Source organism: Lissotriton helveticus, chromosome 6 (genome assembly GCF_964261635.1).
Source record: "Lissotriton helveticus chromosome 6, aLisHel1.1, whole genome shotgun sequence".
NCBI lineage: Eukaryota > Metazoa > Chordata > Amphibia > Caudata > Salamandridae > Lissotriton > Lissotriton helveticus.
Genome location: NC_136067.1, coordinates 241,225,981 through 241,250,788, shown reverse-complemented (window position 1 = coordinate 241,250,788; position 24,808 = coordinate 241,225,981). Strand labels below are relative to the sequence as shown.

Genomic DNA, 24,808 nt, shown 5'->3' with positions numbered 1-24,808 from the left:
ACCGGGAGCCATTAAAAGGGGATTCCGGGGTTGGGAGCACACCACTGACCTCTTCCGCCGTATCGCCCCACTGCATCATGGTCTGTGCAGTTCAAGTATTTCCAGGAACGGTTCAAAGTTCAATTTTCAAAGTATTTCACCTCAATCGGTGCAAGTAAGTACATGTATTTAGATCATCTCTAGACACGAGCCTAGCTCGTGTTTCGGGATTGATTCCCTCATCAGTAGAGATAGTTTCGGGGTCGCAGAACAGGTTGCCAAACACCCGTCACGGGCCTCGTTGCCCCTCTGGCGCGCAGGTGCATCTCCAACAAGCTCGTCAGCTATTATGGCTACCGGGAGCCATTAAAAGGGGATTCCGGGGTTGGGAGCACACCACTGACCTCTTCTGCCGTATCGCCCCACTGCATCATGGTCTGTGCAGTTCAAGTATTTCCAGGAACGGTTCAAAGTTCAATTTTCAAAGTATTTCACCTCAATCGGTGCAAGTAAGTACTTGTATTTAGATCATCTCTAGACACGAGCCTAGCTTGTGTTTCGGGATTGATTCCCTCATCAGTAGAGATAGTTTCGGGGTCGCAGAACAGGTTGCCAAACACCCGTCACGGGCCTCGTTGCCCCTCTGGCGCGCAGGTGCATCTCCAACAAGCTCGTCAGCTATTATGGCTACCGGGAGCCATTAAAAGGGGATTCCGGGGTTGGGAGCACACCACTGACCTCTTCCGCCGTATCGCCCCACTGCATCATGGTCTGTGCAGTTCAAGTATTTCCAGGAACGGTTCAAAGTTCAATTTTCAAAGTATTTCACATCAATCGGTGCAAGTAAGTACTTGTATTTAGATCATCTCTAGACACGAGCCTAGCTCGTGTTTCGGGATTGATTCCCTCATCAGTAGAGATAGTTTTGGGGTCGCAGAACAGGTTGCCAAACACCCGTCACGGGCCTCGTTGCCCCTCTGGCGCGCAGGTGCATCTCCAACAAGCTCGTCAGCTATTATGGCTACCGGGAGCCATTAAAAGGGGATTCCGGGGTTGGGAGCACACCACTGACCTCTTCCGCCGTATCGCCGGAGGGGCAACGAGGCCCGTGACGGGTGTTTGGCGGCCTGCTCTGCAACCCCTGAATGATCTCTACTGATGAGGGAATCAATCCCGAAACACGAGCTAGGCTCGTGTCTAGAGATGATCGCAATACAAGTATTTACTTGCACCGATTGAGGTGAAATACTATGAAACTTTGAACTTTGAACTGTTCTTGATAATACTCGAACTGCACAGACCATGATGCAGTGGGGCGATACGGCGGAGAGGTTAGCAGTGTGCTCCCAGATTCGAATTCCCTTTTGATGGCTCCCGGTAGCCATTTAAGCTGACGAGCTTCCTGGAGACGCACCTGCGTGCCGGAGGGGCAACGAGGCCCGTGACGGGTGTTTGGCGGCCTGCTCTGCAACCCCTGAATGATCTCTACTGATGAGGGAATCAATCCCGAAACACGAGCTAGGCTCGTGTCTAGAGATGATCGCAATACAAGTATTTACTTGCACCGATTGAGGTGAAATACTATGAAACTTTGAACTTTTCTTGATAATACTCGAACTGCACAGACCATGATGCAGTGGGGCGATACGGCGGAGAGGTTAGCAGTGTGCTCCCAGATTCGAATTCCCTTTTGATGGCTCCCGGTAGCCATTTAAGCTGACGAGCTTCCTGGAGACGCACCTGCGTGCCGGAGGGGCAACGAGGCCAGTGACGGGTGTTTGGCGGCCTGCTCTGCAACCCCTGAATGATCTCTACTGATGAGGGAATCAATCCCGAAACACGAGCTAGGCTCGTGTCTAGAGATGATCGCAATACAAGTATTTACTTGCACCGATTGAGGTGAAATACTATGAAACTTCGAACTGTTCTTGATAATACTCGAACTGCACAGACCATGATGCAGTGGGGCGATACGGCGGAGAGGTTAGCAGTGTGCTCCCAGATTCGAGCACCTGCCATTTGTTGTTGTACAAGCCATGACAGACGCTGTTCCTGCATTCAAAGCCCGGATTCCATTGTAAATGGAAAACTGGTTTATTTGCCTACCGTATGGATGGAGCCAGTGTAAGCAAAACCAAAAACCTCCCAGGACTTTGCCTGATAAAACAAGTGTTCACAAAACGATATAGTTTGATAAAAGGAGTAAGTTGGAGGATCACCTCCATGCAAAGAATAAAGTACATTTATTTGGAATCCCATCCGATTATTAGGACCGAAAAGAAAAAGATACAGTACATTGGGGGTAAAATAAAAACCATGGTGACAAATAATCACGTGCACAATGAAAGCATACATGAATCAGTGAGAACAGCAACACAAATTCTGCTTTTTCAGAGGATTTAAATCGGGCTTCTCTCTTATATTTTTGCTATTTAAAGGTCTAATTGGATCTTTTAGTGAATGCCCCGTGACACGTTTTTTCTGCACATAGAATCACGTGGGTGACACGGACTGCAAGACATTATAGACCATACATTGCCATCTTAAAATATCATAACTTGTGTTCCTTATTTATTAAGCTGCTTGTGTCAATATCTTCCCCCTAGTGGTCACAAGATCAACTGGGGGTAAAAGTGAAGTGTTGCTGTTATGCAGAGGATATTTTGTGTGATTTTGATTAAAGATCCAAATCAAACCAAATATTTAGACATCCGAATTCTTAGGTTTGGGTCCAATATTTGCAATTTAAAATGTTGACAAAGCCTTGAGGTTTCTTCATATAGCAACAGAAAGTTGGCTCTACTTAATCCTGGGCTTAAATAAAGTCTGTTTTGCCTACGAGTTTGAACATATTTAGCAGGATCAGTCTACTTGGAGTACAAATGTACTACAGCCAATTGAAACCATTCTAAAAGATTTCCTTTGGGGTCAGGGTAAACCAATTTTTGACTATCAATACCATGCTGTGGCTCAGATGTGAACCAAACCAATAGCGGATTACTACAAAAGAAGAGAAGTAACCATCTTACACTGAAATCTATATATCTTTGAAATAATCTTACGGAATATGACTACCAGTTGTCATTGTGTGTAGAAAATCAGCCAGGGAAGCCCTGTCTTCTACAGTACAGAAGGAATTGCTAAAGATCTTTCTTCCTGGGAGTTCTTCTGTTTGGACAAAAACGCACTTCACTAAATAATATATCTGCTGAGGAGTTGGTAGGGATAGTGCCCACCTGTGCATCATGAAGTTAAACAATAAAATAAATACCTGGTGGCCCTCTGAGTTGGGTCCCACCCCCACTCCGGTTTCGGAGATTAAAAATCTCGGGGTGTGGCTGGACCCCTCACTCAGCTTTGTTGGTCATACCAAAAGGACGGCAGCCTCCTGCTTTGGCATCCTGCGTAACTTGAGACCTGCACTCAAATATTTTGATGCCGCAACCCGCCAACTTGTGGTTCAGGCGACGGTACTGGCTCGACTAGACTATGCCAGCTCCCTTTTCATAGGGTTAAATCAGGCCGAGCTGACTCGTCTCCAGCGAGTGCAAAACGCAGCAGCCAGAGCAGTTGTAGGTCTACCTAGGTTCTGCTCGGTCTCTCGCTCCTTGTGTGCTCTCCACTGGCTGCCGGTCAGGCAGCGGATTCACTTTAAGGTGCTTTGTCTGGCCTTTAAGATCTTAAAAGGCCCTTCTGCTCCTATACTGCATAATCTTTTGTGCCCCTATATCCCAGGCCGCTCCCTCCGCTCCTTGGATCATGAACTGGCAGCAGTTCCACGTTTTAAACGTAGCCGAGCTGGGGGACGGTCCTTCAAGGTGCGGGCAGTAGCTCTGTGGAACGCATTGCCTCGCGAAATCCGGACCCTTGCCGACCTGCTTTCCTTTCGCAAGGCCGCCAAGACTCTCTTGTTTCCTTAGCCCTGTTAATACTCGAATCTTTAAATAATTCTGTTCCTTGGTTATGTTGTGTGGCTTCCTTGTCGGGCGCCGGGACGCTCCTTAGCTGGAGCAGCTGCGCGCATTACAAATACCATTAACATAACATAACATAACAAATGATGCTGCTTTCCGACGCAACTTCAAAGGCCTCGAGAATAGAAGGTTGCACATTTTAGAGCAAAACTTTTCCAAAGACTAAACTCTGCTTTGATCTGCATGTAATTGCCATGCAGCGAAGAATTAACTGGAAATTGTACAAAATCTGCAACTTAAATGAAACCATAGTCTTCAAGAACCTAATTTTGTAAGAAATGCAGAGTGATATTGGCTCCATCTCACATAAATTGTGATATTTATGAATTCATGTTGCCTGATGTTAAACATCAGGATCTTTTTAGTTACAGACCTGAGCTCCGCTTTGACAAAAAAAATCTTTGGATTCAGTGGGCCACCCTGGCTGGAAAGATAATTATTCTGCCAGTTTTTTTTAAATCTGTAGAGGAACCCAAAATAGTTCTATGGACTCGCACATTGGAAGTCTTTACTTTAATGGAAAAAGTAAAATTTAGAAATAGGGGCCCGGAAGACCCCTGTGATTAAAAAGAAAAAAAAAGTGCCCCAATTTAATTGTTACAGTGATGGAGTTGTATATTGCTTGTGTGTTGTGTTCTGTGCATTTGATTATGCTTCCTTTGCCAGTGATGTGGTTAGAGAAGTTCCTAAATAGTCTTATGCTTTTTCTCCTCCATATAATACTTCTTTGCTGCCAAGAAGTTGCCACTACTTTTAACTAATACATTTAAAGTGTTGAGACACAGGATCAGGGCCATGTGAATCTCAATTGATGGCGGCCCTTTGTCAATAAAGAAAACTTTATCAGACAAAATTCAAAGTCAAACCCATAAAGGTTTATTCAAATCTAAAACTCTTTACAGAAAGCAAAAATTAGTTCATTAATCAAATTTGCATACAGCATCAGTAATGCAGCAAATAATTCCAGTTGGGAGAGCTAATAACCGAAAATGTACCTCCAAAACAAGTAAATAGCAAAAAACAAATTATAGTACAGCAAGAAGACTAACCTAAATCTGCCCAGTTCAAAGGTCTAGGAAAGTCGAAGTATAAATCATTAGACAGTCCAATGTGGGGTCTGCCTTTGAAAGACTGGCAGATCTACCAAATAGGTCACATTTTATAGATATTAAGAGTAAAATGCACACTCTCGACATGGTGAGATCTGCCATCTTATGGGTGTGCTAATGTTTCATTTGAGTAAACCACTAGTAAAACAAGAACATGTGACACATCAAATATAAGAGCATTTAGGAACACCTACTTTCATGCATAATTATAATAGAGCGTTCATAGGAAATAAGGTGACATTTGGTTAGAGCAGACACAGGCAAAGGGTCTTGGTTATGTTGCAAAATTCAGGAACAGTCGGCATATGGGTTCCTTCTTGAGAAAATTCTATTTTGTGTATTTTTTTAAGTAAAATTACAGAAGAGCATCATGCACATAGGAAACACATTCATGCAATGTTAAAATCCGCATCTTCTCCGTTACTGCAAACCGAATGCCAATGCAAGCTGACTTTGGCCTACTCATGTCAACTGAAGCCTGCCTATGCTAACTAAAACACATTTAAATCGAGCCTTATTTTCTGTTTATAAAAAATGCACAGACAAAACCAACCATCTACTCTACCCTTTCCCCTGAATCTAATACCTCTTAATTCTGTAACTCTTTTTACTTCTTATGCTGTCCATCCACAAATGTTGTCTTTCCTTGAACTTGTACTGTTTTAGCTTTTGTTATCTTGAATATTTCTGGTGCCTTATTGTCATTTAAATGCCAAGTGTTAGATGTTGATACATGTATGCTACAATTCTTTATATTATGTCTGTCTATAAATAAAAATGAACAATTAAAAAACATTTTATGTAGAGCAGCTCAAAAATTAATGTGGCGGGAAACATATACCCTCTGACATTATTAACAGAGTAGCTCACGCAAAAATTACCAATAGAAAATATCCTACTTGCTGATGCTCAGAATATCTATAGACTTGATCAATATATTGGTAAGAAATTACTAAAAGTGCTTACTGAAGACTCAGTTACTTTCTTGTTACTAAGCGTCAGCCTGAAGGTCAGGAAGTTCTGTGAGATCACAATGCAGATGATCTTACTGAAGTGTTAAACACCCTGTCTTTTGATCCCTACTCCAGGCATGGCTGTTCACATGTCCACCTGCTTTATTTTCCTGGCCAACTAAAATTAGATTTAAAATGTAATAGTTGGCCAGTTTTTATTTTCAGCAAGGTCTTCTCTTTAGACCTTCTGAAATCTCCCCCCCTCCCCTTCCCCTTTAATATTTAATATTGTTTGTTTAATCTATTCTACATGGGCTATATCAATAATCTATCTCCTTACCTGCAGGTGTTCCTCATTCAGGGCCTGCCTTTACCGTATCTGTAAGACCAAATGTGTCAACCTACGTTGCCGAACCAACAGGGATCCACAATGTCACCTTAAAGAACGAGACTGGTGGCCCAGGCATGGGGGTCGCAGTCACAAGAGAGCCAAGACACCAGCAAAATCATCATCACAAAAAACATGCATTTATAGCAGGTATAAGCCTTCACTCTGCAGGAGGTGTCACTGGAAGGGAAGGAACAAAGAACTCCGCTTTCAAGCCCACCAAGAGAAGTCAGCCCCGGCAGCATGTACACCAACATTTCGACATCAACGAACATTTACCCTGGATGATTGTTCTATTTTTGCTGCTAGTTCTTGTTGTGATTGTTGTCTGCAGCGTCAGGAGAAGTTCTCGCACACTCAAGAAAGGACCCAGGCAAGATCCCAGCTCCATCATGGAAAAAGCCGGCCTGAAGCAATGTACCACTCTTGCCCAGAACAAAGAGAAATGGGTCTATTACTGCAATGGACACGGTGAGTGGAAAAATACCTTTGGGAATGTTTCTTGGCACTTTTCAGCAAATTTGTATCTTAGGTACATTTTGGTATCATTTTTAGCATCAATAATGTTGATGGTAAAAAAAATACACTCTATCATTTCGCATTCGATTATTTCACCTGGTCTTGTCTGGCACTTGATGTATGTTTTCTTCTCTGTCAAAAATCTTTATCTAATCTTATTTCAAATGGTTTGCCTTTTTTCCAACATTATTTGTGCTACAGAACTGTTTTGCAGGCTTACGTATCCCATAACATTTTCATGCATGACAAATGGGTTAGAATCTTTAACCAAGCAAAGAGTTAAGTTAGCATCTTAAATAAAACTACACTTCGGTGGAAAACCTGGTAAACTGGCGGGTGCGTTATTCTGCACTGCCGCTGATATGTACAGGCAAGCTGGGCATGAAGCAGGCTATGGTAGCCGGGGAGGCTGGAATTTTGGATGAGGGTAGGTGTGAGATGGATGTGACTGCAATACAGGAGAGGAAGCGGAGGCAGTTTGGGGACAAAGAGTTGAGACTAGTTTCAGAGGAGGGCATGGGTAAAAGTTGCTAATGTTAGGATAAGAAGCAGCCCGAAGAGGTGGTGAGGCTGTAGACAGGAAAAAAGGTGACCAGAAGAGACGAGTGAGGAGGAAGTAAGGTGCTGGGCTCGAGCATCATTGTTAGGTGGACCACAATGCGTCAAATATGTGAATTAATCTTTAGGTAAACAGCAATATTTACTTTTCTCTACTTTTGGTGTTAAATTGAATTAACAAAGATGTAGATTTGCAAAATCGATTATAAACCTGCTGCTTAAGGTTACAATGTACAGGTCGCCTACATGCTATCATTTTTCATGATGAGCTTGGACTTTACAGGTTAAAAATTAGTTGTTTGCAGTACTCTTAACTTAAACCCCAATGTAAAGCTGTCTGATCAACATGTCCGCAAAATCTGGGTACACTAACTATTTTGTTAGGGGTCAGAGCGTGCATATTTAAAAGATGCAGGTTTATGTGTGCAGTGTTTCTTGCATCAATATCTAGGTGGCTCTTTAATGCTTTCTTGAAAGTAGGAGCAGGTAGAGTTGAAGATAAAGATACAGGAATATTTAGGAGCAATTTAACACTTCATAATAACATTTCACTGTTTGTCAGGGTGCGCCCATTCTGTTTTATGTTCTCTAAATAACAGTTTATAACCAGTTTAATGGTATTCGATTTGCAGACTATAGAATAACAAGGCTGGGTTGGCCTTGCATGGATTCGAACGTATGACCGGCAAATGTCCATGGTGAGCCTTTGACTTCTTAAGCCATCTTTCTGCCTGTCCCAGATAATGCCTTAGGATAGCTCTTCGGATAAAGTACACCCTGCCATTAAACAATGAACAGATGTTAAACTAAGTAAACATGTGACGAGTGTGCCGGACAGCTTAGTATAACCGTTATATTGCCTTATAGTTTTTGTTTGTATTATTGCTAGACCAGCAGGCATGTGAACAACATAGACAGCAACTATTAGTTTGACATGGGCGGGTGGTTTACATAGCATCCTGCACTGTTCTGTTTGGAGCGCTCAAGCCTTTCTTCACAAACACCAGGCGTGCAGTTGTTAGCCGTTTAGGACCACAAACTGGTCGTTTGTGCGTATGTCAGACAGCGCAGTTGTGGAAGATGTTGGCGTAGTGTACGAAAAAAAGCTTCAAAATACTCAACCTGCGATCATCACTTATAGTTCTCAAAATCTGTTTGTACAACAAAATAGTATTTAAAATAAACAAAAGCATTATTATTACCTATGTGATAATCCTTGATGTCCCATGCTTGAGCCTGTTGTTCTGACTTGGCATGTCTTTTGAGAGGCAACACACTCTCCAATGGGATGTGCATCCTCTTACTTAAAGTAGAGCCACTATTAAATGCCACTTCCACTCCATCCTATGCTGAGTAATCGATCATATCGACCTAGTGACTGAGATGCTGGAAAATCTGGAAAAGTATGGAAATAAGATGCAGATGGGCAGTAGAAGAGCCCAGGCAGGTTTTATATGCTGCTGGGCCAACTTGATTGATTACTTGGTTAGTGAATGTGTACAGTGCAGTTACCATAGCTGACTTGTCTCTTCTCCATGGACTCCACACAAAGGTACTTCCAGCTGCAGTACAGCAGTGGGACATGACACTATAGAGTCAGAGCTTTCAGATCTGCGCTGCTTCATAATTCTTCATTTGTGTCTCACCTTGTGACACAAAGTGAGCACACTCTCGGCTTATCACATACTTTGTAAAGTCACTGGACAACTCTTGGTGCAATGGGTTCTTGTTCTAGGTGAAAACTCATCCAGAATTCCGTATATGATAGTGTTTTTTCCATTGGTATACATTATGGTAAAGTCATCAACCTTGGAAACAAGGATAACTGACACACTTGACATGAGTGAGTAATGTAGTGCAAATGGAGAGCATAGTACATGACATAATAGTACAAAATATACCAACATTCTACACCTATTTGCATATGTTCTTCACTCTATTCTCCTGTCCTCATCTGCCCAGAACCTTTGTAAGGCAAATACTTTGCTGTACAACAGATGGGACAGTAAAAGGGACTTTTCATCATAGACCAGAAATAGATGTATGCTAAAACTGAAGGCGGTTTAATGTTCTGGATTTCCTTACCATGTACAGAAATAATGAAAACATCAACAATTGGTCCAGCAAGGATTGCATTTTGTGCAAAAGGACTTTATTCAACTTGACGTGAGTGTAACCAACTTTTCAAACGTGATGAGGCTGGACTGATAGCCATTCCCTGTCAACGGAACGGGTCGTTGCTAGGATCTTTGGAATACTTTGATTGCAAGGTACTGAAAAATGCCCTTACATTAATTGATTCTTATTTTTCTGTTCATATAATTGGTCCACTGCATTTTATTATGCGTGGAGCATGGCCAAGCCTTTCTTTATAGCTATTGCACAAAGGCCTGGCATGTTACTTACATTGTGCTAGCCTAAAACAGAATAATATAAATAAAATGGATTTGGATCTGTGTACTAAGTTGCAAAAGCCTCGAAGCCCTCAAACAAAATCCTTCGGACATTCGGTGCATTACAAATAGGATTATCCCCAGGTGCTTGGATGTACAACAAGGTGTTTAGTATCTTTTGGAAGGTCATCCATTCTTACAGTCCCATTATATTTTGGGTAAAGATGTGCTGGTGAGCTCGTCACCTGACCCCAAATGTTATACCTTGCAACGAACAATGTTAAGCGTACCATAGTTGGAGCATATAGCTGCTTTTCCCCTAACTCCTGTGATGCTACCAGCAGTCCACCCACTTCACGCCTTTCTCCTACCTTCAAAACATAAGGTAAGGTGATCCTACTATTGATAGCAGCTGGATGTAACATTAATTCGGATTAACATCTCTTCCACAGTTTCTTTTCCTCCACTTCCCCTTTTCACTCCCATACCTCTTCTCTCTGCATTTCCAGCCCCTGACCAACCCGTCCTAACCGGCCGTAGGTGGCGTAGGTGAATCGAAGGATCATTGACAGCTTGGCAGCCCTATGGAGTAGACATGTAATCTCCCATCTCTCCTCCATGCTTTCACCCTGCCACAGCCTGGCAACCCATTTTCCCCTCTGCCCTGACAACTTCTCAACTCCCTCAGGTAAACTTTGATGCTGGATAGATCAAAAGGATGCTTCCAATCTATGAACCTCATCTCCCCCCTGTCCTGTAGGCTGCATCCTTGCCTGCCCTCAACATCTAACCTTAAATTATCCAAATGCCTAAAGCAGTCAGACTGAACAGGGATTGAGTCTCCTTAGCTCTTTTGCCCTTCCCCACCCACCTGTCCCCATTCTTGTCCTGACAAGGAAACATCACCCGCAGAGTCTTGCTTAATGTTAATGGGTTGTGTATAGGTTGCACTACAACTGGTTTAAAAACGATTGTTGGTGCTTTCAACTAAGTCCTTGCACCATGGGGTTAGAAATCCAATCTCTGCGGCTTTGAAGTAGTGGAGGCAGATTGTGGGATCCTCCTTCCTCACGCCTTCTGCCTCAACCCTTCTTGCTTCCATTTACTTCTTCTAAACCACCTGTATAACACTGAGAACTGCCCCTCCTTGAGCTACTAATCTTAGATCATCTGAGTATTAAAGGTTGCCACATAGGCGGAGAAGGATATACCAGTCATTCCATACCTTATTGCTCCATCTCCTTTGTCCCAGCCCATGATGTTTGCATGCCAGCTGGTCTTGTCTCTTCATTGTAGCACAATCTGTTGTGGCATTTCTGTTTGATGTCGACAAGTACTTGCTGCATTAACGTACAATGATCACTGATTTATGCATGACCTTTAGCTGCTTAAATGTCTTGTCCCATCCATTGGTGTTTGAAGAGGCAAGAAGCCACTGTCTGTGGATAACGAGAACCTCTGTGTGGGTCAATTAAGTCTTCACAATAGACAGGGTACAACGAAATAATGCACAAGCATTGTCAGCACAATCTTGTGATCCAGGTCTCTTCAGCTGTTGCAACTGCGTGTACAGTAGTACGAGTCTACCATAGTAGGTCCATCACATTGACTGTTGTTGACAGTGAACATTTTATATCTTGCCTCTCAACATTCTTCTGTAAAGAAGCTCTCAATGAGGGCAGGGAAAGATCTACAGGTGAATCTACTGGTCACGTCGCAGGCATGCCAGTATGTGGCCCACCGCAGTCTTGGGCCTCCGAACCACTTTGACTGTATTGTCTGCACAAACAAGGTGTACGAGCAAGAATCTCGTCTGTTACGCGTAGATTCTGCTCCACGGGTATCATTGGCTGCAAGCAAGCCACGTTTATTAAGCAAATGTATGTCCCGTTTTCAGGCCTTCTTAACCTGCTTCATAGCATAGTACTGGTCCCACACTTTGCGCAAGCGTGTCCTTTGGCGGACCCTCACAACAATTTGGGCATCAGTCTGTCCTGTGTGAGTCTGGGCGTGGCAAGAGGGGCCCAACAGTGTTTTACAGTGTTTGTGACCACTGCCTACTGTCCGGGATCAAAATAAATCCATATTTGCTGTTACTTTGTCACTTCCGCAGTCTAACATGAGGGAAATCGCCAGGCCAAAGTAGTAAGCAACCCGCTGCTGGGTAAGGTGTGCCTGTCTGGCACAGGTTAAATATTGAAGGTAGTTCCCTGGTATGAGTCGGTGGCAGCCGGGCGCCTTCCTGCGTGCTCAGGGGTGTGGACTATGTCGAGAATAGAGGGAAGTTCCCTGGCAGTGAACCATAAACGCTTGGGTGCAGTATAATCATGGGAGCTCTGTGATGGTTTCCACTCAGTGAGCCAGAGGTGTTTTTGTAAATAGACAAGCCTTGCTAATAAGTGTGTGTCAACAATGAACTGCACCAGACGGTGATCTCAACACCTAAGAGCAAGTAGTCCTCTTGTGTCCACATGAATGACCATGTGATCTTCATATGCACATCACACAGGAAAGCAAATGGTAAAAATCAAAGATCTATATTCGGGTAGCACTGTTTTAGTAATAGGTCCCAATCGTTAAGTATGTCCACAAATGCATTCTACAAGTCTATTCTAAAAATCGATTTTACATATTTTATATTTGTATACATTTTCCAAATAAATATGTGGGTGTATAGTTATTATGGAGTGAGGCCGATATGTTGAGAAGTGAGTTAATAGAAGGGGGTGTCATCCGAGAAGGCAAAGTTGCATGGAAATATAATGTAAAACAAATTTAGATTTTCTAGGGTAGTGTTACGACCCAAAAAAAGCACACAATTGTGCTCCATTTTGTTAAGGAAACCCTGATATTTATTTGCGCTGTCCGGGGAAGGATATCTTCACAGTAAATCTTGTGTTCTCTGTAGGGGAAAAAGAAATACGTTTGCAAGCGCAGCTCCACATTTCCACTTGTTTTAGCTGTGTGAATTTCCATTTTGTGAGAAATCCACGCAAGCTAAATATGCAGAGCAGTAGTAGTCCTGCAGTGCATCGTTAGCCTACTTCAAGTTGGAAATCTACTCCAAAGATTGGATAGAGCCTGTGCACTGGGATCAACACTTATTGTGTAGGTTTGCGTGACTTTAAAATCAAGAAATTCCTCAATTAGTCACCAGTTCGTTGGATAACAGTAACCTCTTGTCGTTGAACCTTAAGATACACCCAAGATTGCACTCGACGCAACTCAGTTGTTGCTATCTTTTTTGGACGACTCTGGGCAGCACATGCGCTGCTCTGCAGCATGCTGTATTGGAGTATGGAATTGAAGCCCCGCCCACTCTCTGTCCATATTTGTCATTGACTTGTGCCATTGCCCTTCATAAATGCTGGCTTCTGATTCGTTAGTTGGCTTTTCAGTTCCTCCTTAGTACCGCCTTGTATTCATTTGTGACCTCCCATGAGGACTTGCCCTTTTACTTCGGTTATTTAGTCTGTAAGTACTATTTTCTTTAATATGTTTCTCCTACTGCAGGCACAACATGCTTTCCTGCAACATTCCGCGTGCCATGCGTGCTTTCACTTTCTTAGTACCTGGGACAATGGCGTCCGCTCCTTTGAATAGGTCTCGCATTTACAAGAGTTTGAGCTATTTGCATTAAATGACAATTGCTTTTATGCATGTGTTAATTAGCAAAACAGATAAATAAAAGGCATTGTCATTTACAATGCCAATAGCTTAAACTCTTGCAAATGAGAGACCTATTTCAACGCTTGTTGTGAATTTGAGGCTGTGTGTTACGTAAACGTGAGACTACGTGGTTAGCCAGAGTAGACAACAGACCCAGGTAGTTGTTAGTTTATCTATTAATTTACTACAGTAGAACGGTTTATAGAACTGAGCAGTGCTCATTTAAGGCAAAGTGATGAATAGATGTTCGTTCACAAGACTTGCTGGTTTCATCCTGCAGAGTTTGCTTTTGAATCCCTTAAGTTCGTGCCATACCTGTATGAGAGAACAATGGAGCAGCCACAGCTAGCCTGGATGTTACACCACGTTGGCAAGTTGTATGGGTACTCGATCAATGGTATCCTAATTACATGAAGAAATAGCATTTTTACTGTAGCATGTGACTGGTCGAAAATGTAATCATCTTTGGTCCAGTGCTCAATTTTTGGTGGTGATTTCCGGTGCTCGCACCTGGCACTTACAACAGTCTGACACATGGCACTACGGTTTGCCTAAATCAGAGATGAACACAACAACAGTTGTTTATTAACCTGTTCCGTGCTTGTGACAAAACCACTCTGTCACGAGCGCGCTGTGCTCATGACGGAGTGGTTCCGTCACGCCGCGGCCGCTTCGCCCACGCGGCATCAATTCCCTACCTGCGCGGGTGAATTAATGAGCAGGCGAGGCCGTGACGGAACCACTCTGTCGTGAGCACAGCGCGCCCCTGGCTCGAGACGTAGTGGTTCCGTCACAAGCATGGTGGCACCGCGCGACTCCCCCTACCCCCCACCCCGCGCCGCGGAGGAATTACCGCCGCGGCCAAGGGGTTAATTCAAAATACATTAAATTTGACTAATACTTGCCGCCAAATCCATTCTTATAGGTTTTGGGGGCTCAAATACTCTGAATCGTTACACTTGTGGGATGATGTTTAGTAGTTGTGCTGGTTCTGTCAATGGTGGCACTGACAGGGGCAATGAGTGCAGTGGCCTTCTGTCGAGGGCACCGGCATTTAGTTTTTAACAAATAAAGGACTGCTTTGGTCATAACCAGGTGTGCTTTACTTGGGACTATGCCGATGAGAACCACTTTCACGTAGGTGGTTGCTGGTTGGATGTAACAGCAGCGCTCTTTGCATCAAGCGCTCAGCATGTCTAAAAATAGCATCCCTTTGTCCTTATTCTTTCCTTCCCTGCTTGACTTGTCTCATTTATCATTTCTGCCCACCCCTCTCTTCCTGCCCTTTCTCTCCTCTATCTGCCTTTGTTGTCTTTTACTCGCTCCTTCCTCCTGGCCGTGAGATGAAGACTCTGCAGAGTTCATGTGTCCTGAGACCTGGTTTTGTTGCAGTGAGAGCGAGCGTTCCCATGGGAGTCCTCGCCCTCACTGTGTATGGAAGCCGGTAAGCCCATCAGGGCTCGGATACTGGAAGTGATCCAAGTTCATAATGCTGTTGTGCTTTTCCAGGAGATGGTCTGTTATCGGTAATAAGAGATGAGCGCTGTGATGCCGTAAAGTAATCTGGAATGAAGTAATGATTCACTTTAGGTGTCTTATTCAAGCACTCCTGATACCAGGAAATTAAAGCTTATAATAAGTGCACGTCAAAGTGCCTGAGAGAGTGTTTTTCAAATCATTGGACACGCCATTATTCCCTACTGCACCAAGTTGTTTTTGTGTCTTCCAAGAGCTCTACCATTTGTAAAATGTGTGTTTTCTTCTTTTTATGTTGAGCCTACTAAACAGTGCATGTGCCGTCTGTTGCAAGGCATATTGTGGCTAACCAAGAACATAAAGGGGTTTGGAGCCCGCCCATTGTTTACCATTGGCTGACTTTCCATGCCATTTATTTGCCTGCTTCCTATTAGTGTCCCATCTTTTCAATCTTGTGTTTGTCCCTCTCATGGAGCATTGTCTCTTTAACATCTCCTTGATGAGCTGCCATCTGTTTCCACTGCTTGCTTTTCAAGCACTACTTTGTGTGAAGCACACTAGAGTGTCTGTGTATTTGAGCTGTATCCCTTGTGTATGTCTCCTTCTGCACAGTGTGATACTCTGTTGCTCGTCTGCCTCGTCCCACAACAGCCCTCTCGCACTTGTCTGTGGACTTCTCCCCATTGTTTTCCCCGTGTGCGCCCTCTGTGTTGCTTTTGCGTCTCTCCCGCCCTCGCCGCATTGATTTTGTGTCTCCTTCTGCCCTCCCCCATTTGCTTTCAAATCTACTTTTGTATTGCTTTAGGATTCATCCCCATCTGTCCCCATGTTGCTTGCTCTCTCCCCTCTCGCTTTAAAAAATGCTTTTTGCGAGTTTCCTTTTCTTTTTAGTTACCGATTCAACTCTGATCAGTTTAAAAGGGGGAAAAAAAGCACCTGTGTCATTTTGTAGGCATGCACATGTGTAGTGTGCGAACGCCTACAAAATGATGCAGGCAGCCGATTCAAAGGCTTTTTTAAAAAAAAAAAAAATTATAACTTTAGCCACATTGCACAACATTGGGAATGCTGTTCATCATGGCTAAAAATCATTGACACAGCCAATACGTTGCATCTATTGGCTTTGCCAGTGCTTGTTTTTTTGTTGACTTTCTTCCATGGTTGCCGGTGTTTATAGCTTTTTCCCGCATGAGTGATCAAGCTGCACACATTCTCACAACTGCTCCCCTGTAGCTGAAATGGAAGTATTGAATCGTATATCTATAGGTTTTCACTTCAAACCCACAGGTTATCTTGTACCATCCATATGCACTCCTTTACAGCTCCTCGAATATGTTCTGTAGTGTCCGTAAGTCAGCAATTTGGTGCAGTAGGAGATAAGGAAAATAGAGACGTATTTAATTATTTGTGTTAAAAAGGGTGACCTTGTATTGCTTCCTTATAAAATGTAAACCTACATAAAGTAAATATATATTGAAACTAATATACACCTCAAACCTACTGGGGAAGCATATTTGCACCAGCTCTGGTTTACTTCCTGATTGAAAAAGAGTGTAGAGTTTATTCCTGCTCTTTCCCACTCTTAAGATATTTGTGTGAAAAACAGCCCCTCGCCGTGTTTTTAATGCATGAAAAAAGTAACACTGGATAAAAAACATTTTTTTAGCACTTCTAAACTTAAAAGTTGATAGTCCGTGCACCCCAAATAGAACAATTTATAACTCTCCTGAGAATAACTACAAATAATAGTAAGCATGCTACTATACGTATTAAACACGCTCTTTAACTTATATGTAAGTAACTTTTAAAGCTATTAAAAGACTTGCAACTACTTAGAACAACAATTGATTACAACTCACTAATCTGCAGCCATGTGTTTTCTGAACATGCAATTAGCTCATTTGATAAGAAAAGTGGATGTATTTCCTTGAACAAAAACAGCGTGGATACAGATGTTTAAGTGCCGCACTAATATGCTGAATGAGCATATCTCACCAGTAGCCCAGAGAGCTGATCCAGACAGGGAAAGGTTTAAGAATATATCACAATCTTCCTTGTTGGTTCCATCTTTGTCATATCCGGATGCCATTAAGCAAACCATAGATTATGACCTTGATCAGGCTTTGACTACTACACCCTAACAAAGAAGTTACATTCCCAGTAAATATTAATTTTGCCCTTTGCGACATCAGTCCTGGGAAAATAGCCACAGCAGAATCATTATCTCTCTAAGCTGCAGGAATGGTGGTGATTTGTTTTGCTCAGCTACATCTAACATGTCTTGTAAGTTATCCAAGTTTTATGATTTATCACTATTAAATAGCCGTGTCCATTAAATTATGTCCAGACATAAATGGTCCGAAAGTACAGAAACCTTTTTGTGGAAAGCAAGTAACATTATAATAGATCAAAAGTGCTGTACTTTCATCCTACAAAGTTGGACAATTTCAGACCATTTGGAAGCCTGCATCTGGATTCACACTTTTTTTTTTTATTCTACTCAGGAGATGGTACCCTCTCTAATGCAGAGTATCACCAACTGGGCTTACTTGACAAGGGTGACTTATCCAGGTAGACAGGCATTTGATGGGATTGATGACTTTAAATACCACTGGAATAAATCGCGCACTCCACCTCCTTTTTTTTTTTTTTTTTTTTTTTTTATAGAGTTTTATATAGCGCAAACTAGACCTGAGACATCGGGTATCAGAGCGCTTTACATGAGCACCAGCTTCATTACAGAAGGACATATATATATATATATATATATATATATATATATATATATATATATATATATATATATATATATCGTTGTGTCCGGAACAACAAGGCACAGTGTAGCCACACCACGCCACGTAGTGAAACGGAATTAGAGTAAAGCCATAAACTCCGTGCTCTGTTGTCAGTGAGTTTTATTCGTGATGAAATAACAGCCCACCAGTCGCCATGACGCGTTTCACCTCAGCCGAGGCTTGATCACATGTCATGGTAAGAAGAGAGGAAGTAACTTAAATAGCTTAATTGATCACATGATCAGTCTAGAATCCCATTCAAATTTTAAAGGGATACACATCACATTATTGTACTGGGCATAGTGCCCTTTTAAACCCCATCATCACATCCCCAAACAAAAGGAATAATAATCCATTCATGTTAATTAGAACCTCCATAAGAATTAAATTGACCATTCCAATACTTTTTGTAAAAAAAGAGAGATTAGATTCAAAATTTCATAGAACTGGAAAAATTCCTAAAAACAATCCTTTTAGAATATATATATATATATATATATATATATATATATATATATATATATATATATATATATATATATATATATATATATATATATATATATATATATATATAAATCTAAAATCACATATGTATACAAATATATAGGGTTTCTCTAAATTCATATATTTACATAATGTACAATAAATATATAAAAACCACCTATTATTTACATCTCACATATTCCAAAACAGATATTTTTTCATATTTGTGCTGTTGTTTTGGAAACGATTGCCACAGTTCCATCAAAGGTATCATAATAGTTCGGGGAAAACGTGATTTATAACAGTATTAAAACGAATACTACCCAAGTGGGTTTTTAAGTTAGTATAGGGGAACCATCCAATTTCGTGATGTATGTGTTACAACTAGTTACTTCCCTGAGGGTCGTTTATAAAAGTTCCATTTAAAGTGAATGTGCAGATAAGATTCAAAATATGAAATTCTTATTAAAATTTAAAATACTCAGGCTGCCAAATATGTTATAGATTTTACAGTATTTAATCAGACGTACAGGTACCAGTGAAAGCCACCATGAGGTAATGTTTCAGATTATAGACAGGTGTATAGATCCTCCGTACTGTTAAGCCCACCAGGCTGTTTACTGTTACATTCAAGGATATATCGGGTTTCTAGTAGACGTAATTTACTGTCTCTGTTCCCCCCCCTCCTCAAAGGTAAAACAGAGTCCACCAGATAGTATTAATAGTTCTGGGTTGCTCTGGTGGCATTTTTCGAAATGTCTCGCCACTGGATAGGCTGAATCCTTTCCAGAAATAGCTCTTAAATGCTGTAGGATGCGTTTATGTGCAGGAAGACGTGTACTGCCTATATACAGAAGATCACATGGGCATACCAATACGTATACCACATATTCTGTCTTACATCCCAGCTTTTGTCTGATGGCAATTGGTTTCTCATGGAAAGGACTCGTATAGTGGGTTTTATTGATGGCGTGCTTACAGGCCTTACAAACTTGACATTTTTTGAAAACTGTAATTCGTTCCCACCACTTCTTTGGGAGTTCTAAGGTATTGCTTACAATGGCACTACTTAAGGAAGACGATCTTCTGAATGTAATCTCTGGTTTATTACATATTAGATCTCCTATCACTTGATCTCCTTGTACGAGATTCCAGTTTCTTGAAAAGATCCTGCGAATCTCAGCATGTTGCTGACTATATGTGACAATGGCTCTACATTGTATTTTCTCTGTTGGTGAGGTCATAGTTTCAATAACAGTAGTAGGGATTATACAAGGTTCTATTAGTTGTTCCCTTTTGAGTTTCATTGTTTTGGTCATAGCTTCGTCTATCATTTTATGACTGTAGCCTCTTTCCAAAAAACGCATCTTGCACTGAAGTTGAGCAATTCTGCACTCCTCCTCAGTACTACAAATACGTTTTATTCGTAACATCTCCCCATAGGGGATGCTACGAATTAAATGGCGAGGATGGTTACTGGAGGCATGTAATACCGTGTTACCAGCGGTAACTTTTCTGTGCAACTTCGTTTCTATTTTGTTGTTCTTAATATAAACTTCCACATCCAGAAAATTGACTGAAAACTCACTGATCGTTGAGGTAAATTGAAGATTCAAATTATTAACATTCAGCCTATCAACGAAATCAATAGCACTTTCTTTAGAACCCCTCCAGATAAAAAACAGATCATCAATGTATCTGAGGTACAATATAGCATGTTGTTCCATTGTTGTTCTGTGCTGTCCCATCAGGGTCTGCTCCTCCCACAGCCCCATGTGCAAACACGCGAAGCTGGGGGAGAAGCAAGACCCCATGGCCACCCCTCTCAATTGTTGATAGGCTTGACCTCCAAACGTAAAAAAGTTCTGTTGTAGGCATATATTAAGCATCCCCATAAGCATTTTGTTAAGCTGTGCATTGTGTATGGGGCGTTTGTCCAAAAAGTATTGTGTTGCCTTCAGTCCGTCTGTGGCTTATAGACGTGTACAGGGAACAAATATCCAATGTCATAAGTAAATAGTCTTCAGACCAACTCTGCTTAGATAGTTTGCACAAGAAGTCAGTTGTGTCTCGTATATACGAGTTCAATCCTTTAACCCATTCTTGTAAGAAAAAGTCTATGTACCTGGATAGGTTTTCCGTTGCACTATCAACTGCCGATATTATCGGTCTCCCTGGTGGAGACAGTGGATCCTTGTGAATCTTTGGCAAAAGATAGAAGGTGGGAATTACAGGGAATTCCTTTTTGATGAATTTAAATTCATCCATAGAGATCAAACCACAGCTGCGCCACCCCATAAGTTTAGCATTGAGCTCATTCCAAGCCGTTTTAATAGTTATAATGTTAGTTTTTCGGTAACAGGCAATGTCACCGAGTTGTTTTTCAGCTTCTGCTATATATTTGTCACGTGCCCATAGCACAACGTTGCCTCCCTTGTCCGCTTGTTTTACAACTAGGTTATCATCTGATTTCAACTTTTTGATCAGAAGATTGTAGTTCTGATTCGGTCGTGCAATGGCTTGACTTTTTTTGTTGGTAGTTATATATAGCTTTTTGAGTTCCTCCACCAATAAGTCCTGGTAAATATCCAGATTGTCATGGGTTGAAATGGGGTTGAAGGTAGACTTTGGCTTAAAAGGTGTAATTGCCTTATCTTTGCAACATTAGTAGTAACCGCTCCTGGCGCTGTGCATGGATTTGCTGCGTTTTGTTCAGTCTGTAATTCCCAAATTTCTTCAAATGAGGGGGCATCTTCGACTGTTAGTATATTCGGGCTTGAAGTATTATCTCAATGTCTTTACTATTTTTTGATCGTAGGCGATGAAACTTGGTAAGCTTAAGTTTTCTCACAAACCTGTATGCATCCATACGTGTACTAGCATAATTAAAAGTTTGTGGCGGACAATAGGAGAGCCCTAAACCAAGAATTTTAGTCTCTTTGGGACTTAGATTTATGTTGGTCAAATTGATTACTGAGGGGCTCCCTGTTGATTGCCCCGTTTCTTGTTCGACCATTTCCCTTAGTTTCTCTTCTTGGTTGTGCCACTTTTCTTTGTGGCATCTGCGTCGCTCTGATCGCTTACGGTTTGCACTTTTCCTGTTTGGGTAAGGTTTATTCTTGGTCTTAGGGTTTCGCGCCTGGCCTCTATATATAGTTCCACAAGTGCCCAAAAAGCGGAGTGCACTCCCTGTTCGCATGCTCCAGTTAGGGGAAGATACAAACGCAGTCAGCGCCAGCAGAGCCTGACGCGTTTCGGGTTACCCCCTTCCTCATAGGCTTTTCTGCATCTTGATGAAATCGCAAGTAAAAAGCCACCAGTTTCATAGTCCTTCATTTATTGCTATTACCACAATCAAACTCAGGTGTGTATTTGTAAGTTCAATTCACAGTCAATCGTTCCACCGTGAAGTATGCTGCTACTGGTGGTTTCTTCATATTTGGGTTTATATGAATACTCACCTGAGTTTGATTGTGGTAATAGCAATAAATGAAGGACTATGAAACTGGTGGCTTTTTACTTGCGATTTCATCAAGATGCAGAAAAGCCTATGAGGAAGGGGGTAACCCGAAACGCATCAGGCTCTGCTGGCGCTGACTGCGTTTGTATCTTCCCCTAACTGGAGCATGCAAACAGGGAGTGCACTCCGCTTTTTGGGCACTTGTGGAAATATATATATATATATATATATATATATATATATATATATATATATATATATATATATATATATATATATATATATATATATATATATATATATTCAGCTCACAGTTTCCAAAAAAGAGACAGTCTGGGTCAAAGAAACCACGCACTCCGGGGTAGCTCGTTTAAGTTTTAATCTCGCAACAGACGCGTTTCGGCGCTCCGCCTTTGTCTATGTTACAAACATTGATGGTTGGAGCCATGTTTTTAAACAGCATACACGTGATCCTGGGCAACACAAACAAGGGACCAAAGATTTTTTGACTCCATATTGGATGTTGTTCATAGGTATCATCGCGACTTTTAAACAATCACATAGCGCTAGGGTGTATAATTCCCCCACAGATCTTACGCGCGCATTGCAATATTTACAAAAATACATGAAAAGAAATAATGCAATTTCATTACTGACAGAAAAAAAGAGAGTTATTAATACCTCTTTCGTCTCTTTCTCTCGCCTATTCATGTAACTAAACCTATATGTGCATGCCAAATCTGGCCGTGTATCGGCTTTAGAATCACAGCAGCTTTCTCATAGGTAAAAGTGTTAATTCAAAACCTCGCGATGAACAAAAGACTGATACCGCCGTGGATCGGCAATTATCCCTTGATTTTCACTTGCTATGCCCAAACACAAAATACTAGTTTCGATTACTAAATTAGATTCAAAATTCAAATTGTAACACTAAGGAAGGAATACATGAGTAGTCATAGCACAAATATTCAACATTCTACATATATGACCTTTCAATAGAAATTAAATCTCAGAGTCTCCTAATAAGCAATATTCTCATAAAGATCAATTAATAAAGAATCAAGGAGTCATTGGCAAGTATAGTTACATTACCCTACAATTTCATGCAATAGAATACACATACACACTAGGGGCATTTCTTAAACTAAATTCAGAAACCTATATGAGAAGCCAATTCTTCCCCCGCATTCAGCCCATTCGGTTGTTTAGTCATTAAGTCGATGATGTATCGAGACTCAAGCCTTCTAAGTCCATGTAGCCTGTCTCCTCCTCTCGGATTCTCCGGTATGTAATCAATACCAAAGTATTGTAAATGATGCCTGCTGCTGGAGTGTTTTTCCTGAAAATGTCTCGCAACAGGATAGGATTGATCATTTTTGTCAATCGCCCTCATGTGTTCGAGGATCCGTAATTTCAGCGGTTTGATCGTACTCCCGATATACATCAGTCCGCACGGACACTTGAGGCAATACACCGCGTAGGGGGTTCCACAGGTTAGGTATTTATTGATTGTTTTCACTATGCCTGTGTTGGGGATCTCATAGGTTTTCACTCTTCTGCTGTATGCACAAGCTTTGCAATGATGGCACGGATGGAAGCCTTTTAGGTCTGCCAGTGTGTTAGACTTCTTCTCAATTCTCTTCAAATGGCTTTGGACCAACATGTCCTTAAGAGACCTTGATTTCTTAAATGTTACTAATGGGTGATCTGGAATATCATCCTTAATGCAACTGTCGGTTTTCAATATGTGCCAATTCTTTTTTAGCATCTTTTTCAAATGGTTAGCTTCCGCCGAATAGGGAGTTACCAGCCGGAATTTCCCCTCTTCATTGTCAGCCTTAGTGGAACTACAGCTCTTGTCAGTTAGTAAGTTAGACCTCTGTAAAGCATTCACCTTATACAGTGCATTCTGTAGTGTGGACATCGCGTAGCCTCTTTTCTGGAACCGACTAATACAGGCCGAAGCTGCAAGTTGGAAATCTGAGTCCCTTGAACTATTCCGTTTGAGCCTTAGTAGCTCTCCATAGGGAATACTCTGGATCAGTGCTGTTGGATGGTTACTTGTGGCATATAGTACCGAGTTTCCCGCTGTACTTTTGCGGAAAAGAGCTGTTTCTATCTCATTGTTAACTATAAATACCTTCAAGTCCAGATATTCCACACTGACATTGCTTATTGTTCCACTGAAATGCAGGTTCAGCTCATTCATATTGAGGACGTCAATATAGGCCTTGGCTGTGTGTTCTGATCCCTGCCAAATTATGAACAAGTCGTCTATATATCGACACCACTTGATTACTCTGCCTTGTTCACCATCCACCTCCAGCGACCTGGGCACCTGCTCCTCCCACCAGCCTACGAATAAATTCGCATAGCTGGGGGCAAAGCAGGTACCCATCGCCGTACCAGATGTTTGTCTATAGTAGACGTCCTCAAACAAAAAAATATTGTGTTCCAGACAGAATTCCACAAAACTTACTATCATCTGATTGTGTTCCAAAAATCGCAGTTGTCTTTTCTTAAGGTAGTGTTCCACTGCCTTGATGCCTTTAGTATGATTGATACAGGTATACAAGCTTGTTATATCTAATACTAGCATTGTATAACTCGAATCCCATTCCGTTTGTTCAATTTTGGACAAGAAGTCTTTTGTGTCCTTTATGTGGGAATTCAACTGTTGAACCAACGGATTAAGGAAGTGATCAACAAAATTAGATAAATGTTCAGTTAGACTGTTTTGGGATGAAATAATAGGTCTGCCAGGGGGATTTATGCAGTTTTTATGGATTTTAGGAATGTGATAAAATGTTGGGACGGTTGGATTATTACTTCGTAGGAATAGATATTCCTCTTTCCCTAGCATATCTCTGCGGTACCAGGAATAAATCAATTCATCATATTGCTGTATGCTTTTTGCATAAAGTTCTTTCGAGGACAGCTCATAATTTGTTGTATTTTCCAGTTGCTTCTTTGCCTCTTTACAATAATTTTCCCTGGTTTGCAGGACAACGTTCCCGCCTTTGTCTGAAGGCTTTATTATCACATTCGT

At 41.6% G+C, this 24,808-nt stretch overlaps 1 protein-coding gene across 1 annotated transcript in view; it reads left to right on the top strand.

Annotated features, from left to right (window-relative positions):
* TNFRSF21 (TNF receptor superfamily member 21) overlaps window positions 1-24,808 on the top strand; it is a 257,647-nt gene that overhangs the window by 105,310 nt on the left and 127,529 nt on the right. The window contains exon 3 of the mRNA XM_078647690.1: window positions 6,362-6,874. Coding sequence (XP_078503816.1) covers window positions 6,362-6,874 — 513 coding nt within the window. The remainder of the gene's footprint in view (window positions 1-6,361; window positions 6,875-24,808) is intronic.